The 19,529-nt window shown below is 38.9% G+C and overlaps 1 protein-coding gene across 1 annotated transcript in view; it reads right to left on the bottom strand.

Annotated features, from left to right (window-relative positions):
• Positions 1 to 1,928: 1,928 nt before the first annotated feature.
• The window catches only part of FRK (fyn related Src family tyrosine kinase), a gene marked incomplete at both ends in the record, with an annotated part of 49,037 nt that continues 31,436 nt past the window's right edge, over positions 1,929 to 19,529 (bottom strand). The window contains 4 exons of the mRNA XM_082276755.1: positions 1,929 to 2,122; positions 3,994 to 4,159; positions 6,301 to 6,482; positions 11,372 to 11,530. Of these exons, the coding sequence (XP_082132881.1) occupies positions 1,929 to 2,122; positions 3,994 to 4,159; positions 6,301 to 6,482; positions 11,372 to 11,530 (701 nt within the window). The remainder of the gene's footprint in view (positions 2,123 to 3,993; positions 4,160 to 6,300; positions 6,483 to 11,371; positions 11,531 to 19,529) is intronic.

Raw genomic sequence — 19,529 nt, 5'->3', positions numbered from 1 at the left:
TTGTTAACCTCATACTGCAACAGTGTTAAACACAGCTCCTAGCTAGATGAGAGACGCATGGGTTGATGGAGGTTTGATAATCATAAATAACATCTTGTTGAGGCCATGAGCCAGTAGCTAGCACAAGTCTCAAAACAAGCATGGATGGAGGACAGCAGGAAACTGCCTGGGAATCTCCCAGATCCTTCCATGCCAATTCTTATCAGATGGGTTTGGCAAAGCCATTTAACCTCTTCTTCTTTCAGAGTGGATGATTACTTTCCAAAATCACATGGATGCTATGACAGCTAATTAATTATGGCCGTATTATGCTTTACAAATTTAATTAGTATAAAGAGGGTTAGTAGAGAGAAACACTGCACAGAAAATTAAGTTGAACATAGACACAGTGCTGGAAAGATGCTGTAGTGAGATAGAAAGAGGAGAAAAACAATAAATAAGGAAAGGGCTTTTGAATAATGAGTACATAAGAGGTGTGTATGAAAGAAACAAGCGGTGTTCTGCCTTCCAAAGGTAGAGAGGGAAAGGAAATTAAAAATTAGAAGCAAGACAAGCAAACGAGATTAATAGATTTGAAATATAAAGCAAAGAAAACAGTATGAAAAAGATGTAATAAAAGCCACCTAGACCTTAAAGTCATGAACATTTCTGATATTAGAGGAAAATGGCAGCAGACTTATACTGACCTCACACTGTGTTAACACAATACAGCTCTTAATTCCTGAATTATGCTGTTAAATAATTAACTGATGAATCATAAGTAAATAATTAAAATTTGGTTCTGTAAACCTCACAAATGAGAATATAAAACTGTCACAGTGATACCAGATTTTAACAGAACCAATATTGTAGTTAGGGAAAGGACAAAAAAAATTTAACATCTCTAGCTATAAAGACTGCTAGAAGAAACACCTGGGCTCCATTTCTCCATGGAACACAATAAAATGGATTATTACTTAAGTCTCCTGTATTAGAGCTGAATCTGGAGAAGGTAGAAGAAGAGATTGCTAGTTACTCTGTCAAGTACATAGACCTGCCCTGTTGGAGTGGGTTCATGATCTGGAGGAGCAGGATTGAAAAGGCTGTCACTCTAAAACACTGAGACAGTCTTGAGTTCATGTTAAAATATCTTTTCCTCCAATATCTCTACAATTAAGAGCCATAAAATAAATCCTTACAGTACAATGGACAATAACTCATAGGTTCTGTAGCACTATTTGATGATCTTAAGAACAAACAGCTTCAAAAATCTAATAATAATTTTGTTTATTCTTGTAAAAGAAATACAGTAGACAAAATATAAAAAGATCAGCTTGTGCATCCACAAAGCAAAATAATTCCTTTTCTCCCATGAATATCTGTTTATTTTCAGATATAGCAAAAGTACATGTACTTCAAGTCTAAGCAAGGCAATTAATTTGGACTCTGCCAAATCAGAGTCATCACAGTCACGGGATTACTTTTATTATTTTTTACAATGAGAGGACTCAGGGAGCACAGATCCTGCTGTGTAGAGCCATCACATTCCTTCGTGAGAACAAACTGATAGGAATGAAAAATCTAAGTAACAGCAAGTAATTATTCCAATAAAGAAATGACAAAAAGCTACAAGAGTTGTTTAGCTAGACTCGTTTAATTTGTTTATTCTTCCAATCTGTCATTTTAAAATAAATAGAAGACACTTTATTTTTTAGAAACACCCACTTCTCCAGCTTCCTGTTGCTTTGTTTTGCAAAACACTTGCCAGCAGCAAAACTTTTAAGAGTCTTTTAAGATCAGAGAAGGGATTAAATGTACCAGGATTTCTCAGCACCCCCAAATAACCTACACACCTGGGGTTAGGCTGATTCCACAGCCCCCTATTAGCCATGTTGGCTAGGACATGTCCTTCAAGAATTTCCTGAGGGTTCATTTACCATGGCCTGGGCCTAGGCATTGGAAACGGATTCGATGTCAAAGTAGCTCTCCAGCTGCTTGCTGAGGGCATCGAAGGTGGGCCGCCCACCGGCCTCCGCGCTCCAGCACCGCAGCATCATCTCGTAGAGCTGCACTGGGCACCTCTCCGGCTGAGGAAGTCTGTACCCGTTGTCCAGCAGCTGGATCACCAGGTGTCCTGGCATACCTGCAACCCGAAATGAGTTCATCAGGCTACTCAGGGCTTACTTAGGGATGCCATAAGTTCCTCCCTCTCTCCATCATAGAATCACAGTAGAATGGTTTGGGTTGGAAAGGACCTTAAAGATCACCAAGTTCCAAAACTGGGACACCTTCCACTAGACCAGGTTGCTCAAAGCCCCTTCCATCCTGACCTTGAAAAATTCCAGGGACAGGGACTCATCTCTTACTGTTTATCAGCAATTAAAAACCACCTTCAACATTTCCCAATCACCTCACCCTGACTGCGCCACCTGCAAAGCATCACAAATAGGTTTGTCTGGGTGCGAGGCTTTTCCTCCACTATTTGGGTTTGTCAAAATTTTTCTGTCATCTATTTAGCTAAAATAGTTCCTAAATCCTTCTAGTCTCAGTGACTGCAAAATCTCCCAAGAAAACCTGTCCTGCTGCTGAATTTTCCTCACATTCAGGAGCTTTCCCTAAAGTCAACCCTAACTTTCCTCAAGGACATCTGGGTAATGGCATCCTGCCTGCTACATCGCCACCAGTCATGGAGAAGCAACCATTCCCCTATCTTTGCTACACCTTTATATACTCTTGCAGAGTATACTATTGTCCTGTTCCCTTCCAATTTTTCACTCGTTAAGTTAAATTTTGAGTTGTGTTAACTTCTTTTCCTTAGATCTCTGAATGGTGTTTCCTCTGCACATTACCCACTGCCACCACAAATCAACACAACCTCTTCTCCTAGCTGATTACTGAGAACAAACTCCTGGAAGTAATACCAAGTAAGCAAATAGCCATGGCAAAAGGACATTTTCTACTTTCAAGATACCGATAAACTTTGCAAAGAGGTAATACAGAATAGATTTTCAGACAATATCCAGAGCCACAGTGTTACATATTTTTTTGTACTAAAATGATTTATTTATGTATGTGTGTCCACATGCACACACCTATAGTTTATATAAGACTTCAGGATATTTTGCTTTCTTTTTTTTTCTTCAGAACAGTTTTGCAGGGGATGAGGATGGGAATCAAAAAGCAAAATCAATTTTTCCTTTTACAGAAAATATCAGTTTGGGACCCTGTGAAATGTAGTTTATGGTGAACACACCACCCCTCAGGCCTGTATAGATGCAACATAACTTTTTCTTTGCTTTAGTCCTTCCCTTGAGTTCTACTCACCAGCACAAAATGAGTCACAGTCAATCATCTCACTGATACCTTGTGTTATTGGAGCCACAGTTCTTTGAGCATTTCTCACAGTACTAGAAATAGTAGCTGCTCTCAGACTACTATATCTACTTTGAGGCTGGTGACATTTCATTTTTTAATTATTTAAAATCCTTTCTTTTATGAAGACTTTTCACTGCAATAGTCAAATATGAGGGAAGGGGGTAAAAATACCCTGATTTAATTTTCAGACACCTTCTTCCTGAAGTGCTTGTGCAGCGCTTCATACAATTTATTCTTCCATCGGATATACTAAAAAAAAAAAAGTAAAAAAGGAAAGGTTGGGCAATAAAAACCCCTTCCTTTCTTTCTTCCCTTTTTTCATATTCCAAGAATTGGCATCTTTGATCTGATGCTGGAAGAAAATAGCCAGCTGGCTTAGGTGCCTGTGCAGTGCAGGTTGACTCCAGCAAGAGAAAGCTTAAATGTGTGCTAATCACAGCCTTTGCAAAGCTTCCAGGGAGCCTGGGGAAGCCAGAAGATCTGACCCACTAAATTCACCTCATCTGTACAGCCTTCTTTCTCTCTTTAAAGTTTTAACCTTTTAACATGCCTGTAGTACAGGCATTCAACCTTCTTTTTTTTGTGTCATTCTGAAAGAAAGAAAAAATTAGACATCATTCTTTAGGTAAAAGTACTTACCAGCATAAGGCATCTTCCCATAGGTGATTATTTCAAACAGAAGTATCCCAAATGACCAGACATCTGATTTAATGCTGAATCTGTTGTAGCGGATTGCCTCCGGGGCTGTCCATTTCACTGGGAGTTTTGTTTCCGTCTTAGCTTCATATACGTTTTCATTTTCTACCTGTCATGGGTAAAACAAAGCAAGCCTGGTTTCAGATCTGCTTCAGCAAAGCACTTAAGCATCTGACTAAGCTCAGTACGTGCTTTATCTTATCATCTTTTATCCAAACTCATGTCTTTCATGGCATTAAAGTACCCATTATCTGAAGTCTATCATTGGATTCGGCTTCACAGTTGAGAAATGCCAAGGCTTCATCAGAGGCTTTTCTAACACATTTATCATTTCAAGCAAGCACACAGCATTGGAGTGTCTCCTGATTAATTATGACTTGTTACTGTGAATTCTGGACTGGGCATGCAAGATTTCAGAAGTCTGTCAGGAGTGGCAGTGTAAGCATCCTGCTGACACTAGAGACCAAATGTCGCCACGTCTGGTCTTCAGTAAACAGAGAAGGCAGGAGCAAGAGCTAATGAATTTCAGAACCTTTCTTCTGTAATTTATTGTGGTGCTGAAGGGCCATTGACTTTGATAACAGTCACTTAAGCAGTTTTTTGGGGACAGAAGAATAAACTCTGGCTGATTCAAATTAACATATTAGCTCTCAGTGAGTCAAATTAATTAATGTAAAGTGTAGGTGAAAGACACATAGAAAAACTGTTGACTTGCAAATTTGTAGAATCATGTCCTTAAAGGTTTATAGCACAGACATCTAAATTTTGTGAACATTTATTCCCTCTTTAATTGCTACATGTAATTTACTGTACACAAGTCACACTCAAGCCTTGGTGAAGTTTTTCACATGTAAATCCAGGCATACATGTACCAGATTTTGCTTTTTTGATTGTTTAAATACAAAATGTATGTTTCCCAGCTGCAATGCTCTATAGTTTTGAAAATACTGGTTGTTACTGATTTCTATCTCTATACTGATACTGATACACTCATCTTTAGAAACAAGAAATTATTTCATTATATAAATAACACATGTGAAAATACAGATTTTATTTCTCACACTTAATCCTTTGTATGTGACCATGTTAGTGTTTTCACTTAGGAGACAAAATATTCCTAAGAAAGTCTGCCTAAATGACTCTATGACTGAGTATTTTAGTAAAGTTCAGTTTTAACAAGAAATGTCAACAGCTGTAAATTATTACCTTCTCTAGTGAGGACAAAAGAGAAATATCCATTATGAGCCTTGTTCATTTAAAAATGTATATTTTTTTATATTAAAAACTTGCAATATGAACTAATGCATACATAGAAGAATCAAGCTAAACTGAAAAGAATTTTCAGAGTCCCTTGATGCTGTTTTTAAGCCATTATTCTATACTTCAGTATGTAATAAATCTAGTTCTGTTATGAACTTCAATTTCTGCTGCTTGAATGAAAAAACCAAATGAGAAGCAGAGAACTTTTTTCTCCGTTTTTCCTTCTCAGTGCAAGAACATAAATAAATAATAAAAGCCAAACAAACACAGACTCACAAATTATGGATTTCATATTGAAATCCATAAAATATGGCAAATTAAATCTTTCCAACACTGATAAAATCATTTTTAGAGGTAGGAAATCTCATTTCTAAACCACAACTCTTTCATAGGGAGATTTTGGTCAATGATACTTGGCATTCTCTGCCTTCAAGGACTAGAGAAAAGAAAACAAAACAGTGCAGTGGTGAAGAATTTGTGACCGCATCAGATATAAAAGCTCTGAGAGCTCACTTTATGAACTTTGCTGTTAGCTGTGGAGAGGAATAAGGTCATTTTATGATTACTGCCTGCGCTCGCAACCATCATGGAGGCAGTGGGGAAGTGAACAAGGGGAGAATAGCTGTCAAGACATTTTTATATGCCTTCCCTTACAGGCCCAGGTGTATAATCTTTCCACCATTCCTCTCCATGCTGTGGATAAAGCTTGTCCAACAAAGGGTATTGCTTGCCAAGCTCCTTCCTGGGTGGCTGGGTGGGAAGCAGACACCAGGATTCTTCAGACTGACACAAAGGCACAGGACAAATTCTAACCTTATATGGGATAATGCAGGTAGAAGATACAAATGAACATTTTATAGGTCCTTTTCTCCCTGAGTTTGCCTTTTTCTGAATCCAGCAATTCAGGGCTACAATTCATTCTTTAGTTGGCCTCTTCCACCTTGTTCTCCAGAGTTAAAAGCAGAGACAATTAACGCTCTCACAACCTACCTTGAAAACTCTTGCAAGTCCAAAGTCTGCCACTTTGTAAATATTGTGCTCACCAACAAGAACATTCCTGGCTGCCAGATCCCGATGGATATAGTTCTGAGATTCAAGGTATGCCATCCCAGAAGCCACCTGAGCAGCCATGTCTACTTGATGTGTCAGGGAGATTTCAGAGCCTCCATCCTCTGTTTAAAAAGGAGATGACAAGAGCAGCATAAGAACAAGAACAATGTGCAGATTTCAGACATAAATAATTGAAAATCTGACTAGTTCAAACAGCCAACATGAACAAACCAAACCATGTGATACAATAAAGTAACAGCCCAGCCAAATGACAGGGATTAGCGAATGACATTACTTATTTCACAATAACTGAGTAACAATGCCTGTCCCATCTTCTCTAAAACAGTAGATACTAAATGCAGGAGTTGATCTAGGCCAGGAAGGAGCTGCTGACATAGTCCAAAGAGAAAATCTTTTATCTTCTGATAGTAACATAGTATGTACCTTTCTGACAGGTTCATAAAACTGTTCCAAACTGTGAGCAAGAGCTAATGTCAGTACCCAGTGGCTGTAGCCAGAGCTGACTAAAGATGGAAAAGCACAGAATTATCCTTGTTCCCTGTTCTCTGATGATTCTTATTAGGAAAAACTACCATCTGCTATCAAGTGTAACCCTCATTTTCACTTTCCACTCCACTTGACTGCTTCATGCTGTTATCTCTGTGGTTGCTACTCAACAGTAGGACTCCTTGAGATGCTTTCAAACTGCCTGCTTCTCCAGTAGAACTTTTTAAAGCAATGTGCATGTCATTCCCACCACACTAAGATAAGGAAATCCCAGAAACTGAGATTTGGCAGTCATAGCTCATTGCTCAAACAATGCAGTAGAAGAACTTTGAGCTGAGCAACTTGCCTCCACAGATGAAGGAAAGAGTCTTAGGTCATGAAAAACTGCAGCCAAAAGTTGTAAGACAGGCAACCAAAAAAAAATTCAGTATAACAGAGTACAAATTCAGGGCCTTTGTGGGATTTAAACTGTGAGGTAATCGATGATAAACAAAATCACTGTTATGTTCGAGGACCACTGTCACCCGATCCCAAATGCTGCAGCACTCAAGCCTGAGTTCCTACCCCTGTAGCCTCTAACACTCAAAACAGTTTCAACTTTTTGTTTCAGAACCTTAATATCAAAAAGCTGAATCATTACTGCTAGGCTTATTGTCAGTTCTTCTTTCTCATCAGGTTGGTGACTTTTACTTACTGCCTCTGTGTTAGAGAAACAAAACTGTTGTAGCTGGCAGCTTTCTGTTGTTTATTTTTAATTGATTTGCAGTGATAGTGTGTCTTAGCATTGTTTTGCATAGCTTCCTCCAGTTCTGGCACTTTATCTGATGTAACCTTGCAATCCCACCTTACAAAGAGTGTGAGATACCACTGTTTACTAATCAATTCTGCAATCTCCAGGCCTTGAATTTCCTGCTCATCTGAATGTTCTGACACAATTATGCAAAAAAAAAAAAAAAAATTATTAAACTTGTCCTGTATGTGTCTTGCCCTACTTTCTTTTTGAGGCTAAACTCGTCATGATAATTCAGCACTGAGATTATTTACTTCTATTGTTGACTCAGAATATCTTTTCCTCTCCTACAGATATGTTTCAGAGGTGCCTGAACTTTTAAGAGAGAGAGGGACAAAAATCGGGCTTTGTGAAAATCCATCCAGTCCCCAGAATAATACAACACTCTGAAGATTTTCAGTTCTGATAACTGACAAGCATCAACATTTATTATTCATCTTGCCAGACAAAGATATAAGTCCACAAATGACGCTCATGTTGTATTTAATTGAAAAATAACTGTGTACAAGCACCTTGCATTAGTACCTGGGTTTTGGAAGTTAGCCTAGGTGAGTCAGCTTCAAATATTCCCTTTCACATGACTTCATCTGTGCATGTTGTGAACTGCCTGCTGGTGAGAGCAGACAAGGATGCTGGCAAACCTGAGCACAAGTTTGTCACTGGTCTGCCAATGCTCCAGGACAGCCTGACTTAAGCTTGCTCCAAGAGACAAAATAAGGCAATGCCACGGGAAGAAGGGCTGGCTCATCAGCCTCGTGTTTAATGAGCTGCTTTCAGTGCAGAATAGGAGTTGGAGCTGCTAAACCCTCCCTGTCTTATTCGCTGCAGGACTCTCAGGGGCACCATGCTAAAGGACAAGGATGAGATCCACCTCTAACACTGGAGTGGCAGCTGAAAAGCCATTTCTTTCACTGAAGCCTGTTTGGAATACCAGACTGGGCTGACCTACTGCCTTTAGCCTGTGGGCTGAGGTAGGGGAAGAGGCCACTGCTGCCCTGGCTGCCACAGTATATCTTGGATGATCTCTCTCTGTAAGATGGTTCTGCACTGCAGCTGTTCTGGACCTAAAGAAGGGAAAGTTTTAAGGAGGAGCCTCAGCTGACCAGGAACTACAACTTGTGCACAAATGCAGAGGATGAAATCACGGGTCTCTTTGGGATCTGAAGTGTAAATCATGTATGTCTGTCTCATAAAGATTTCTGAGTACACCTCCAAAACTCCAGGCTGGAGCAAAAAACTCCAGACAAAGCACACAAGTTCAAGCACAGCATCTCTGGACAAGCTGTCCCAGTGCCTCACCACCCCCACAGTGAAGAATTTCTAAGAATTACCTAATGTAAACCTACCATCTTTCAGTTTAAAGTCATTCCCCCTTATCCTATCACTACCTGGCCTTGTAAAAATTCCCTCTCCACCTCTTTCGTAGGCTCCCTTTAGGCACTGGAAGGCTGTTAGAAGTATATATATATATTACTTCCCATGGATTATTGTTTAACTGATAAAGAAAACATAGCACCTCCATGTCCTTTTTTACTAATATTTTTTGACAAAAGCCTCAACCTCATATAAAAAATTTATTAGAGGAAATATTAAAGAAGTCTTGGGGTCTGTACCCTGTTCTAAGCAATCAACCACAATATCTCATACAGAAAAGACAGGAAAATATTCTCATTGACAGATAACTGACAATAAAAAAGTGAAAAATAAATAAGTGGCACTTTCTCCAGTGGGGGCATTGCCTCCATAATAATTCACCAAACTTCAAGACTGCATTCCTGCCAGAACCAGCCCCAGGTCAATCAGAATTGATAAAAGCACTCATGCATTTATGACAATTTCATTCACTTCCAATAACAAAGAAAACGTTTCAGGTGCATTTTCCTTGTACTGGTGGCAGGTCAATAACTCTGCAGAGCAGTGTTTATCATGAACTCTCCCAAAGTACATTTACAGTGTGCACAGGGAATTCCCATGTCTGTCATTATTAAGTAGCTGTCATTATGGGGAAACGTGATAGTAACTGTGAATAAAATATTTTAAAGCCGGAAAAGCATACCATGCATTTCTTGGAGGGGAATAGGAACAAAGAATATCTCTGGACTTTCTTCTGCTCTAGTTTGCCATACTTACCCATAGTGCACACAGAGGCAGAAGCCTGGAAATATTTTCATGTTCCTTGCAGAGGCTGAGTCTCAAGAAAACTTATCAGTAGCTGTGCACTCCAGCTGATACAGATCACTTCCAGTCACAGAGCTCTAGACAAGCTTCAAATCTCTTTCCTTATTACTCTCACTGACAGCAAAGACTTTTCTCTGGCCACAATACCTATCAAAACCCTTGGATCTCTGCCTCCACCTCCTAGTTCTGTGCACCTCCCTGTGCATTGGCCATCAGACAAGGAGGGACACCTCTAGGCTGGGTTTCAACCGGACGTTAGTACGGATATCTTGATGGCTGCCTGGAAACCAACTGACTTTCCACAGTGTCTGATGAAGAGCTACAGGAGTGAACACTTAGGCAAGGAGCAGGGTGCTGTGCATATGCTGGCAACAGATCCACACACAGGCTGCAGCACTGATGTGCCCTGAACATGTTTAATCTATGCACATTTACAGGCCAGTTTTCACCTCTGCAATAGCTGTGACTCATCCTGGCTTTCTCAAAGCTATTTCTCCAGTGCAATAAATGTTTCCATGCACAGCAATCATTTCCTGATGTGCCAGGCTCTTTCAATCACATAAGCTGCAATCTGCACACAAAGGCACCAAAGATGAGGATTTACAGGAAATTTGTGCCTTGCTACCTCTGGCCAGTAAATGCCCACAAAACTGTAGATGATCTGGCCCAAGGTCATGGCAAACCCACTCTGGGCAGTTTCTGGTATGGCTGTGCCTGTGTCAGATATTTCTTTAGCTGTAATTGTGTGTGGACAGACCCCCATTTAAAAATGGTTCCACAGAGAAGACAGGGGAAGACTTGTCATGGTAAATGCTGTCTGTGGTACTACACAGGGCTTTGCTTTATGGGCTGGAAACAGAGAAGAAATTCAGCATGACAATCGCAGCAAACATTTTGTCTTCAAGAGATCCTTACAACTTTGAAGACATTTAGCATCTCACAGACATCTGCTAAAATGAAAATGGGTAACAACACTAGAATCAAGCATTTCCCAAGAACAGGAGTGAACTTAAAGAGTGCAATCATTTTGCTAGTCTGTTCCAGGCTGTACAATTTTATTTTTAATTATTATTTGCCTTCAAAAGAGCACTTTGAAGTGCTGCTGAGATAAAAGCCCTGATGGGATAGGTAAGGGACAAATTTGTAGGGAAAAGATATCCCTGACTAGTAATAGTTTTCAAAGCTGTTAAGTACAATTTTGTGGAAGTGCCTCTATTTCATGTCAAATATGATGACCTATCCTTCTGGATACTTATATTTATTTCTTTGTGTATGTTCCCATCTACGCATAGAACTGTGTGATAAAATATGGGCCATTATAAGGCAAGAATCAGACTGTGAATGTGTTTCTTTCCTACTTCTCAAATATTCTGGCATGTCAAAATTCATAAACCTTTCTTTCTGCTTTTCTCACCCCCACACATGAAAAATAATGCAGCTTTTATATTAAACCAGAGTGCTGTATTTCTGTCTTTTATGTTAGTGTATTTACTAAACTGCAGCACTCTTAAAATGAGTTTAGAGTCATTTGCTTACTTTGAAGGTATTCTAGAAGACTTCCATATCTCATCAGTTCAGTAATAATATAAATTGGGTCCTCCAAAGTGCAGACAGCATAAAGCTGTATAAGCTTTGGATGTCTCAAGTTCTTCATTATTTGTGCTTCTCTCAGAAAGTCTTTTGGATCCATTGAACCTGAAAAAACAACATAAAACATAAGCTGAGGTTATTAAAGGCCTTCCTACCAGCCTAGCAGTCTTAAGGGAGTAACTGAGATTGTTTTCTGTCTTTGAAAGTACATTAGCATCTCAAATCTTCACAGTTCCCACGGAAAAGAGACAGTGCAGCTGAAACAAACAGTTAATGAGTGAAACATGCCAGTTGCATAGGGACAGAGAACATATGTGTCCCAGCCACCAGAAATCTAAAGGCTAAAATCAACCATCCCCAGGCCTCCCCCAAACAGGAAAAAAAGTGAGGCTAGAATGTTAAGGGATACATTTTAAACAAACAACTGGTTAACAAAAGGATCAGAAACTGAGGTGAGACTGTCTAGGTAATGAGCATAAAATTTCTGAGAGAAAACTAGTGCTGCAATCAAAATTTGTTGCACTATATTTTCAGCTTTGCCAATCAAAGCCTGAAAGCAGTGAAATCAGTTTAGCATATGCAGAGAAGATGTGTGCATTTTATAGATACAAAAACAAATAGCTATTTATAATGATCATGTGATAGCAACCTTATTAGAAATACCAATGTATGCACAGATGTAACATTAATTTTACAATCTCTTAAATACCAAAGTGTCTTAACAGCAAATGATGCCAACTTTGTAAGTGTTATATGAAGTCATGACATCTCTAATTCTCTTCATATACATAGTGAACCAACGCAGAAACTATGTCAAAGAAGCAATCAGGAACGGCACAGGAAGGTAAAGTCATGGCAAATTTAGGATTAAAGCTCATATGACCAGAATCGGGGATTGATTAGGAAAACATGTACAAATAAAAAAGCAAAGCTTTCTATATGAATGATCCAGTTGTGACCAGATATTGTCAGATGTTTGAGGAAGTTGGTAAATAATATCTGCTTCAAAATGCTTGTACAAACAAATGTGAAATTATTCAGCTACTGAAATGTCTCCTTCCTCCCAAATCAAAACACTTTAATTAAAAAATATTACAATGAAGACTGGGGAGGCAAAAATCTAGTTATCCAAGTTATTTTTCTCCATGTCATATTTAAAAATGAACTCAACTTACTCAGTAAGCAGACTGAGAAATTAGAGAAGCCAAGGCTGCAAGAATAAGAGTCTTTTTTAATATTAGGTAACATAAAAGGTTTATCTGGGAGTTTGACTGTTCCAAACACAGATGTTTAAATTAAGTAATTCTGGAAGGATGTTAAATAGCTCAGCAATAAAATTCCAAAAGAAAATCTGTTCTACAAAATGAACTAGAAAATCAGCCTACCCACCCAACACCTACCTTGGATGCCACCTCCTGAAAAATGCTCCAAGCTATTTCCCAAAACATATTAATGATGTGTGATTTCATATCCTCACATCAATACAAGAGGAATGACTCAGAAATGCTCCTGACACAGATTTTATGAAAAAAGAGCCACTTGACATTGCTACTTGGGAGGCCAAAGATTACACTGCAAGGAACAGGACTCCTCTCTTCTGTGTCCTCATACTTCCCTTGGCAATCCCATATTGCCCAATTTGGCAACACTTTATAGGATGTCATTAGGAGTAATGGTCAAAGTTAATGGATTTCCATGCCATCAATAAGTGGCAAGCAGCCAATAACACAACTCCTCAACAGGTACAAGCTATTCTTATTTTCTCATTTCCCTCACTCTCAGAGGGAAGAGGGGGCCTTCACAAAGAGTAAATGATCATCCTTGGTCTGGATAAAGCAGAGATTATGGCAGAGAGAAAACACCAAATATCTGTAATGCTTACTCTATGTCCTTTTCCTGTTTACAATAGCACAATCTTTACAGATTTACTTGAACTTTTCACCAACTCCAGATTAAAAAAGAATTTTTAGAAGTCTTGGGTTGTCTTTATAAGGTTTACACTCACTTTAATATTGTGAATATATTAATAAAATTGTGCCCCATTTGCTTACTTGTTTCAAGATATAAGCATTGTGATAAAAATCAGCCTAAAATCTACAGAGAGGCTGCATGGTGTGAAGCATTCTGCCTCCAAAAGCAAAAACATGAGTGTGGCTAATGATTTAGCATCAGTGCCAAAATTTGACAAGTTGATCCTAAAAAGGATAAAGTACTTGCTCCCTTAGGGTCTACCAAATCATGGACCCTCTATGGATCATTATACAGGGTTTCTTCACACCATAGCATATGACAGTCTGATTTGTTCCCACCATCAAAGTTTGCCTACAAGGAATTTCTCAGTTTAATCATGCTATAAACTTCTTCCAACAAACTGAAACCAAGCAACATGTTTTTCACATATGATAACTCTCAACAAATTGATCAGGAGGGAAGTATTCCATTAGCTGAATAGCTGCAAATCCTTTTCTACACTGTAATAGAAAATAACAGTGATAATAATGATAACAAACCAGAAAAAAGATCAATAAATATTTCCTGAATATTTTGAAGAACACATGTAACCTTCAGTTTTACTTAGTTTATATCTTTAAATAGTACAAGTAGCAGACAGTGCCCCAACCCCCCAGAGCCCTGTAGATCTTATATTGTACTTAATAAGAAGATTGGATGCCAACTGAAAAAAAAAAATAAAATAAAAGTGTCTTTATGAGCGTTCTGCCTAAGATTAGGTTTTAGCAACTGAATAAGCAAATTAAAAACTGCCTCTAAAAGCAACCAAACACACTTGTTACAAATTAGTTGGATACAGCCTGTCACAATAGTGGCAAAGAATTTACAGTGCATCCTTTTGAGGAAGGAAACACACACCACATGGAGTTTCAAATAGCTGAGAGGGTTCTAGCTTGTAGTTGAATATGTGTGTTTTTAATGAAACGTACATTTTCAGCTGTAAGTGGTAAACACAGGATAAAGAGCAGGTTACTGTAAGAAGAAACCACTTGGTCATAAAACCAGTTATATTCCAGATTCCACTGGCCTAAATGTAAATGGCCCTTAAATACTAGGTAACCTCCTCACAAGACCCTTTGTTTGCAACTTTCAATAAACCTCCTGAAATTGCTTCAAAGTAACCTTGTACTTCAGCGCAACCTAATTTTCTAAAGAAGCTTATACAAGATTAATTTTCATGGAGACTACATTAAGCATATAACTATGATCTCCTGGAGAAGTTTATGAGTAATAATAAAGAAATAACATTTAAAAAACCAAGTATTTGGCAACACAAGAGACTAAGAAAACCTATTCACATTAACAGATGAATAATATATGTATCTGGATGTTCTCAAGCAACTTTGTCACCATACAGAAATAAACTTACAAGCTAGTATAAGGTCACATACTGAATTAAATGGAATAAAAGAATCTCTTTTTTTCAGGGAAACTAGGGGACTTCCCTGAGTCCAAAGCTTTTTACACTGCACATGGATTAAAGAGATGGCATACTGAAAAACTGAAAATATTATTAAAAACTTCGCTTACAGTACCAATTCAGACATTGTTTTGGGAAAGCCTCCTGAAAAAAAAACCATGCTTGGGCAGCTTTCGTGCAGAGAGAAGCTTGGGAGAAGCTTTACAACGTGATAATGACAAATGTATCCGTCAACTTCAATAGGCATAAGGAACTTTATAAGATACAATTAATTGGTGATGATAGATGTCTGCTTCACATGCTGACAGCTGGAGAAGCAAGCTAGCCCAGACAACAGGTTCTAGAAAATCCATCACACTCAACATAGGACAAAGTGCAAATCCCTGCTGCAATGATTTCCACTTAAATAGAAAAAACAATGCCTCAGTGAGGAAATAAAAATAGAAATGTAAAATGACATGTTCAGGGACCTGCATCAAGACAGTGCTGTGCAGAGCCAAAACCAGAAATAACAGCTGCTGGTTTCTAGACTATTCTTCTATCCACTGATCCCTACACCTCTTTGAAAACTGTGGGTCAAGAGCTCAAACTTCAGAGATGTTCCTTAAGGAAAAGATATTCTTATGTTTTGTTTTATCATTCACACATTCATGCTATGGTTTTGGCTGGTAAAATGTCATAGATGTCTCCAAAGCAGAGACAAGTGAACCAGTGAACAAATAAGAGAATTATCTGAACGAAGGCATCACATTACTACTGCTTCTTGTTTATAGTCACACTGATCAACAGATTGTAAAGGGAATAAGGAGAGGTAATGGGCAAGATATTGACAGAATGATATTTGAGAGCAAAGAGTTGAATGATCACAGGGAATTTCAGTTGTTGTAATTGTGTTGAAGGGACAAGGGGTGGATTGTGTGCAAATTGTTGACTTTGGTATTGTGATTATGGTATTTTGCTTTTGGTGCCGAGAATTCTTTTTCTTGATAGTGAAGTTTATGAAGTTTGTGTGACAAATATGGACTTTAATGATAGCTCTTACATATAAGAAACAGAGAGCTGAGGTGCAGAATGTATTTGGTTTAAGTGGAAAGCTTTTGGTAATGGGGGGCTGCAGGGTAGTTTCTGTGAGAAGCTGCTAGAAACTTCCCCCATGTCCGACAGAGCCAATGCCAGTCAGCTTCTGGATGGACCCGCTGCTGGCCAAGGCCAAATTCATCAGTGAAGGTGGCAGCACCTCTGGGAAAACAGATTTAAAAAGGGGGAAAAGAAAACCTGTGCAACACAGCAACAGCCAGAGAAGAGTGCAAATATGTGACCCACACTGGAGCAGTCTGCTCCTGGAGGACTGCATCCCATGGAGGAGACCCACACTGGAGCAGTTTGTGAAGAACTGCAGCCCAGAGGTAGGACTCAAGCTGGGGAAGGTTGTGGAGGACTCTCCTGCGGGAGGGACTCCGTGCTGGAGCAGGGGAAGAATGTGAGGAGCCCTTCCTCTGATGCAGAAGGAGCATCAGACACATGTGATGAATTGACCACAACCCTCATACCCTGTCACCCTGCACCACAGCGGAGGAGGAGGTAGAGAGTATGAGACTGAAGTTAAGCCCAAGAAGAAGGTGGTGGGGAGGAAGGTGTTTTAAGATTTTTGGATTCCTGGAATCCAGACTTTACAATCAATGTAAAGAAATGTGCTTTAACAGCATGTTATTTTCTCATTGTAATGTGCATTTTTAATCTCTAATATGTTTTATCTGATATGTGAGTGCTTATTCTTTCCTGCTAATTATTAAAAAATCCTGATACATCTGAGATGCTAGATACCTAAGAAGAGGGGAAATTAGCTAGTATGCTGCACATCAATGTTTTTGAAAGAAGCAGTTGTGAAATTTCCAATTGGTGTAAAATATTTGAAAAATTGGCTCTTGCTCCAAATTGGAATGGAAACAGATTCTGAATACCCTAAATACTCACAAGTCAGGAATCACACTTTTGCATCAAGGGAGAACTGGCTTTGGGGAAAACCCATTACTGCCATCTCACCAGAATTCTGGGAGATTAATTTTTTCCTGTATATTGGAAGGTCATAGAGTCATAGAATCATAGAAACATTAAGATTGGAAAAGATCTATAAGATCACTGAGTCCAACCATTCACCCAGCACTGTCATGTTCACCACTAAACCTCAACCCCAAGTGCCACATCTGCATGTCTTCTGAGCCCTTCCAGGCATGGTCATTCCATCAGTACCCCAGACAGCCTGTTTCAATGCTTGACAACCCTTTCCATGAAAAAAAAAAATCCCATTATCCAATCTAAACCTCCCCTGGCACAATTTGAGGTTGTTTCCTCTTCTATTGCTTGTTACTTGGGAGAAGACACCAGTCCTCACCTCACTACAACCTAATTTCTGGCAGCTGTAGAAAGTGATAAGATCTTCCCTGAGCCTCCCCTTTTCCATACTAAACAACCCCAATTCCCTCAGTCACTCCCTGGACTTAACCTCTGGACCCTTAACCAGCTCCATTGCCCTTCTCTGGACTCATTCCAGCACCTCAATGTCCTTCTTGTACTGAGGCGCCCAGAACTGGACACAGGATTTGAGGTGTAGCCTCACCAGCACCAAGAACAGAGGGACAATCACTGCCCTGGTCCCCCTGGCCGCTGTTGCTGATACAGGCCAGGATGCCATTGGCATACTTGGTTTTAAGCCTTTTAACAGCAACAGCTAGAGATTAGTTTAAATCCAGAAAAAAACTGTTTGAGAAATAAGGATACTATATAACAAGAAACTACATTTATCCTTTTTAAAGACAGCTTAAAATTGGTTTAACTCACTCTGTTTGTATCTCCAGAATGGAAAGAAAAACTAATACATACAAATAGGCTTTTATTTTATTACAAGAAGACATAGCGAGGGTTAAAGAGAAGATATCAGGCAAATTCAAATGTGAAATTAGGTCCACATTCTTACAGTACCTTCCACTTAGGACTAGAAGACTTCACATTATTGTTTAGTCGAGAACAATCTGTGTTTTGATTAAATATAAATACTGATCTCAGCAGAGGGATGATGTGTAATGGCATATAACAGCAAATTATTCAGACTATATATGGTCTAGAACAGATGCACACTGCAAAAAATGCTTAACAGAAAAACTCAAAATAACAGAAATCTTTTCTGGCCCTCAGGCCGATAAATCTATGACATGCTGATTGCATTATGCTCTTCTATATTGTTCACCATGTGATTACCCTACCTGATCAACCTGCTCCTGCTTGGTAATAAGATCATTGCTCCATTTCACAATTTTTCTGGTGGTAAAGCCTTTTTAACAGAACCCTTTCCATCTCATCCCCCTATATTTGCCAGATCACTTCAAGTTTAACACACTTCTCCATTGTTCTGATGACTGTCTTGTCCAGAGAGTCTACACTGTAAAATAGCTTAGTGAAATGTCTGTTGTTTAAAACACGCCCTCTCCTGCCACAGTGTAAGACAAATGATTTAGATCTTTGAGCCAAGCAACAGGAGAGGATCATTTTACAGTGTGTTACACTTGAAGCCTGAAACATTGCTCATGTGAATATTGGAAGCTTCAGTCATCAACACAATGTATTTCTTGATTACTCATTAACTATTATGTTTTCCATTCATTTATCAACTTTATGTTATGGTGAATGAAATTACCAGCCCTACCCTTTGCGAAATTTTATTAGTACCAAGGTAAACATTTATTACTCAGATTAGGGTGAGGGTATTGTGGTTTGTCTTTAATTAGCGAAGTGTTATTCCTCATGAGTAACAATGAGAACAAGCTATGGAAAACCAATGTGCTGATTACTGTAAGGCCCTCCAAATGGTGAGAAAACCTGTGTAGAAGAGGCTAATTCCCTGGAGAAGGAATACTACAAGGTTAAATGCTTACATTTCTGACTGAACTGTTTTTGCAGAATGAGATAGTTCACAAAGTACAGTGATAAGAGATTCAGCATTAACTACATAATTTATCAAGACAGCTTTGGGAATCAAAGTCTTCATTCTGAGCAACACTACGTGCAATGCACAGCTTCCTTATCACAGTATTAGGTCACAAACTCTCTGCTATCCAGGCATCGCATCTGGATGAGGCTTCTGTCTGCCCTAACTGCATACAACCCATCATGCAATCAGTGAGACTACTGCTGTTGACCTTAGCATGAGTCAGAATAGAGTGGAAAAAACTGAGATAGAAAAAGTATTGATTAATCGAGCCCCTTTTCCCAGGTGAACTATGATACATAAAAAGAATCACAGTTGAAGGAATTTCTTCCATTATACTGTGATAGTCTCTATGTGATAACAAGTTTGCAGTGGGTCTTGTGTTTATTCCAGTGAGAAAGAGATTGCAAGATGGTTTCTGTTTACTGAGTCACTAGGGACATGCTCCTGTTCACTGAAAAAAGTTCTGTCTTTCATATGAATTACAGAAGGTCTTTAGTCTGAGAAGTTTTTACATTTTTAGTTAAGCAGAGAAAAAAAAGGTGCTTATTTTCTTTCAATTTGCATGTCCCAAAACACAAACAGTACCCTGATACAAGAGGGCCTTAAAACACATACTTAAATTCCTCCTTGTTCAGGAAACCATTCAAGCAGTGCTCAAGCATATTGATGTTATTCTGAATCAAAGGTCT

The sequence above is a fragment of the Coloeus monedula genome (assembly GCF_965178545.1).
Source record: "Coloeus monedula genome assembly, chromosome: 2".
Taxonomy (NCBI): Eukaryota; Metazoa; Chordata; class Aves; order Passeriformes; family Corvidae; genus Coloeus; species Coloeus monedula.
The sequence above is the reverse complement of the archived record's forward strand: the minus strand, read 5'-3'. Positions and strand labels throughout refer to the sequence as shown.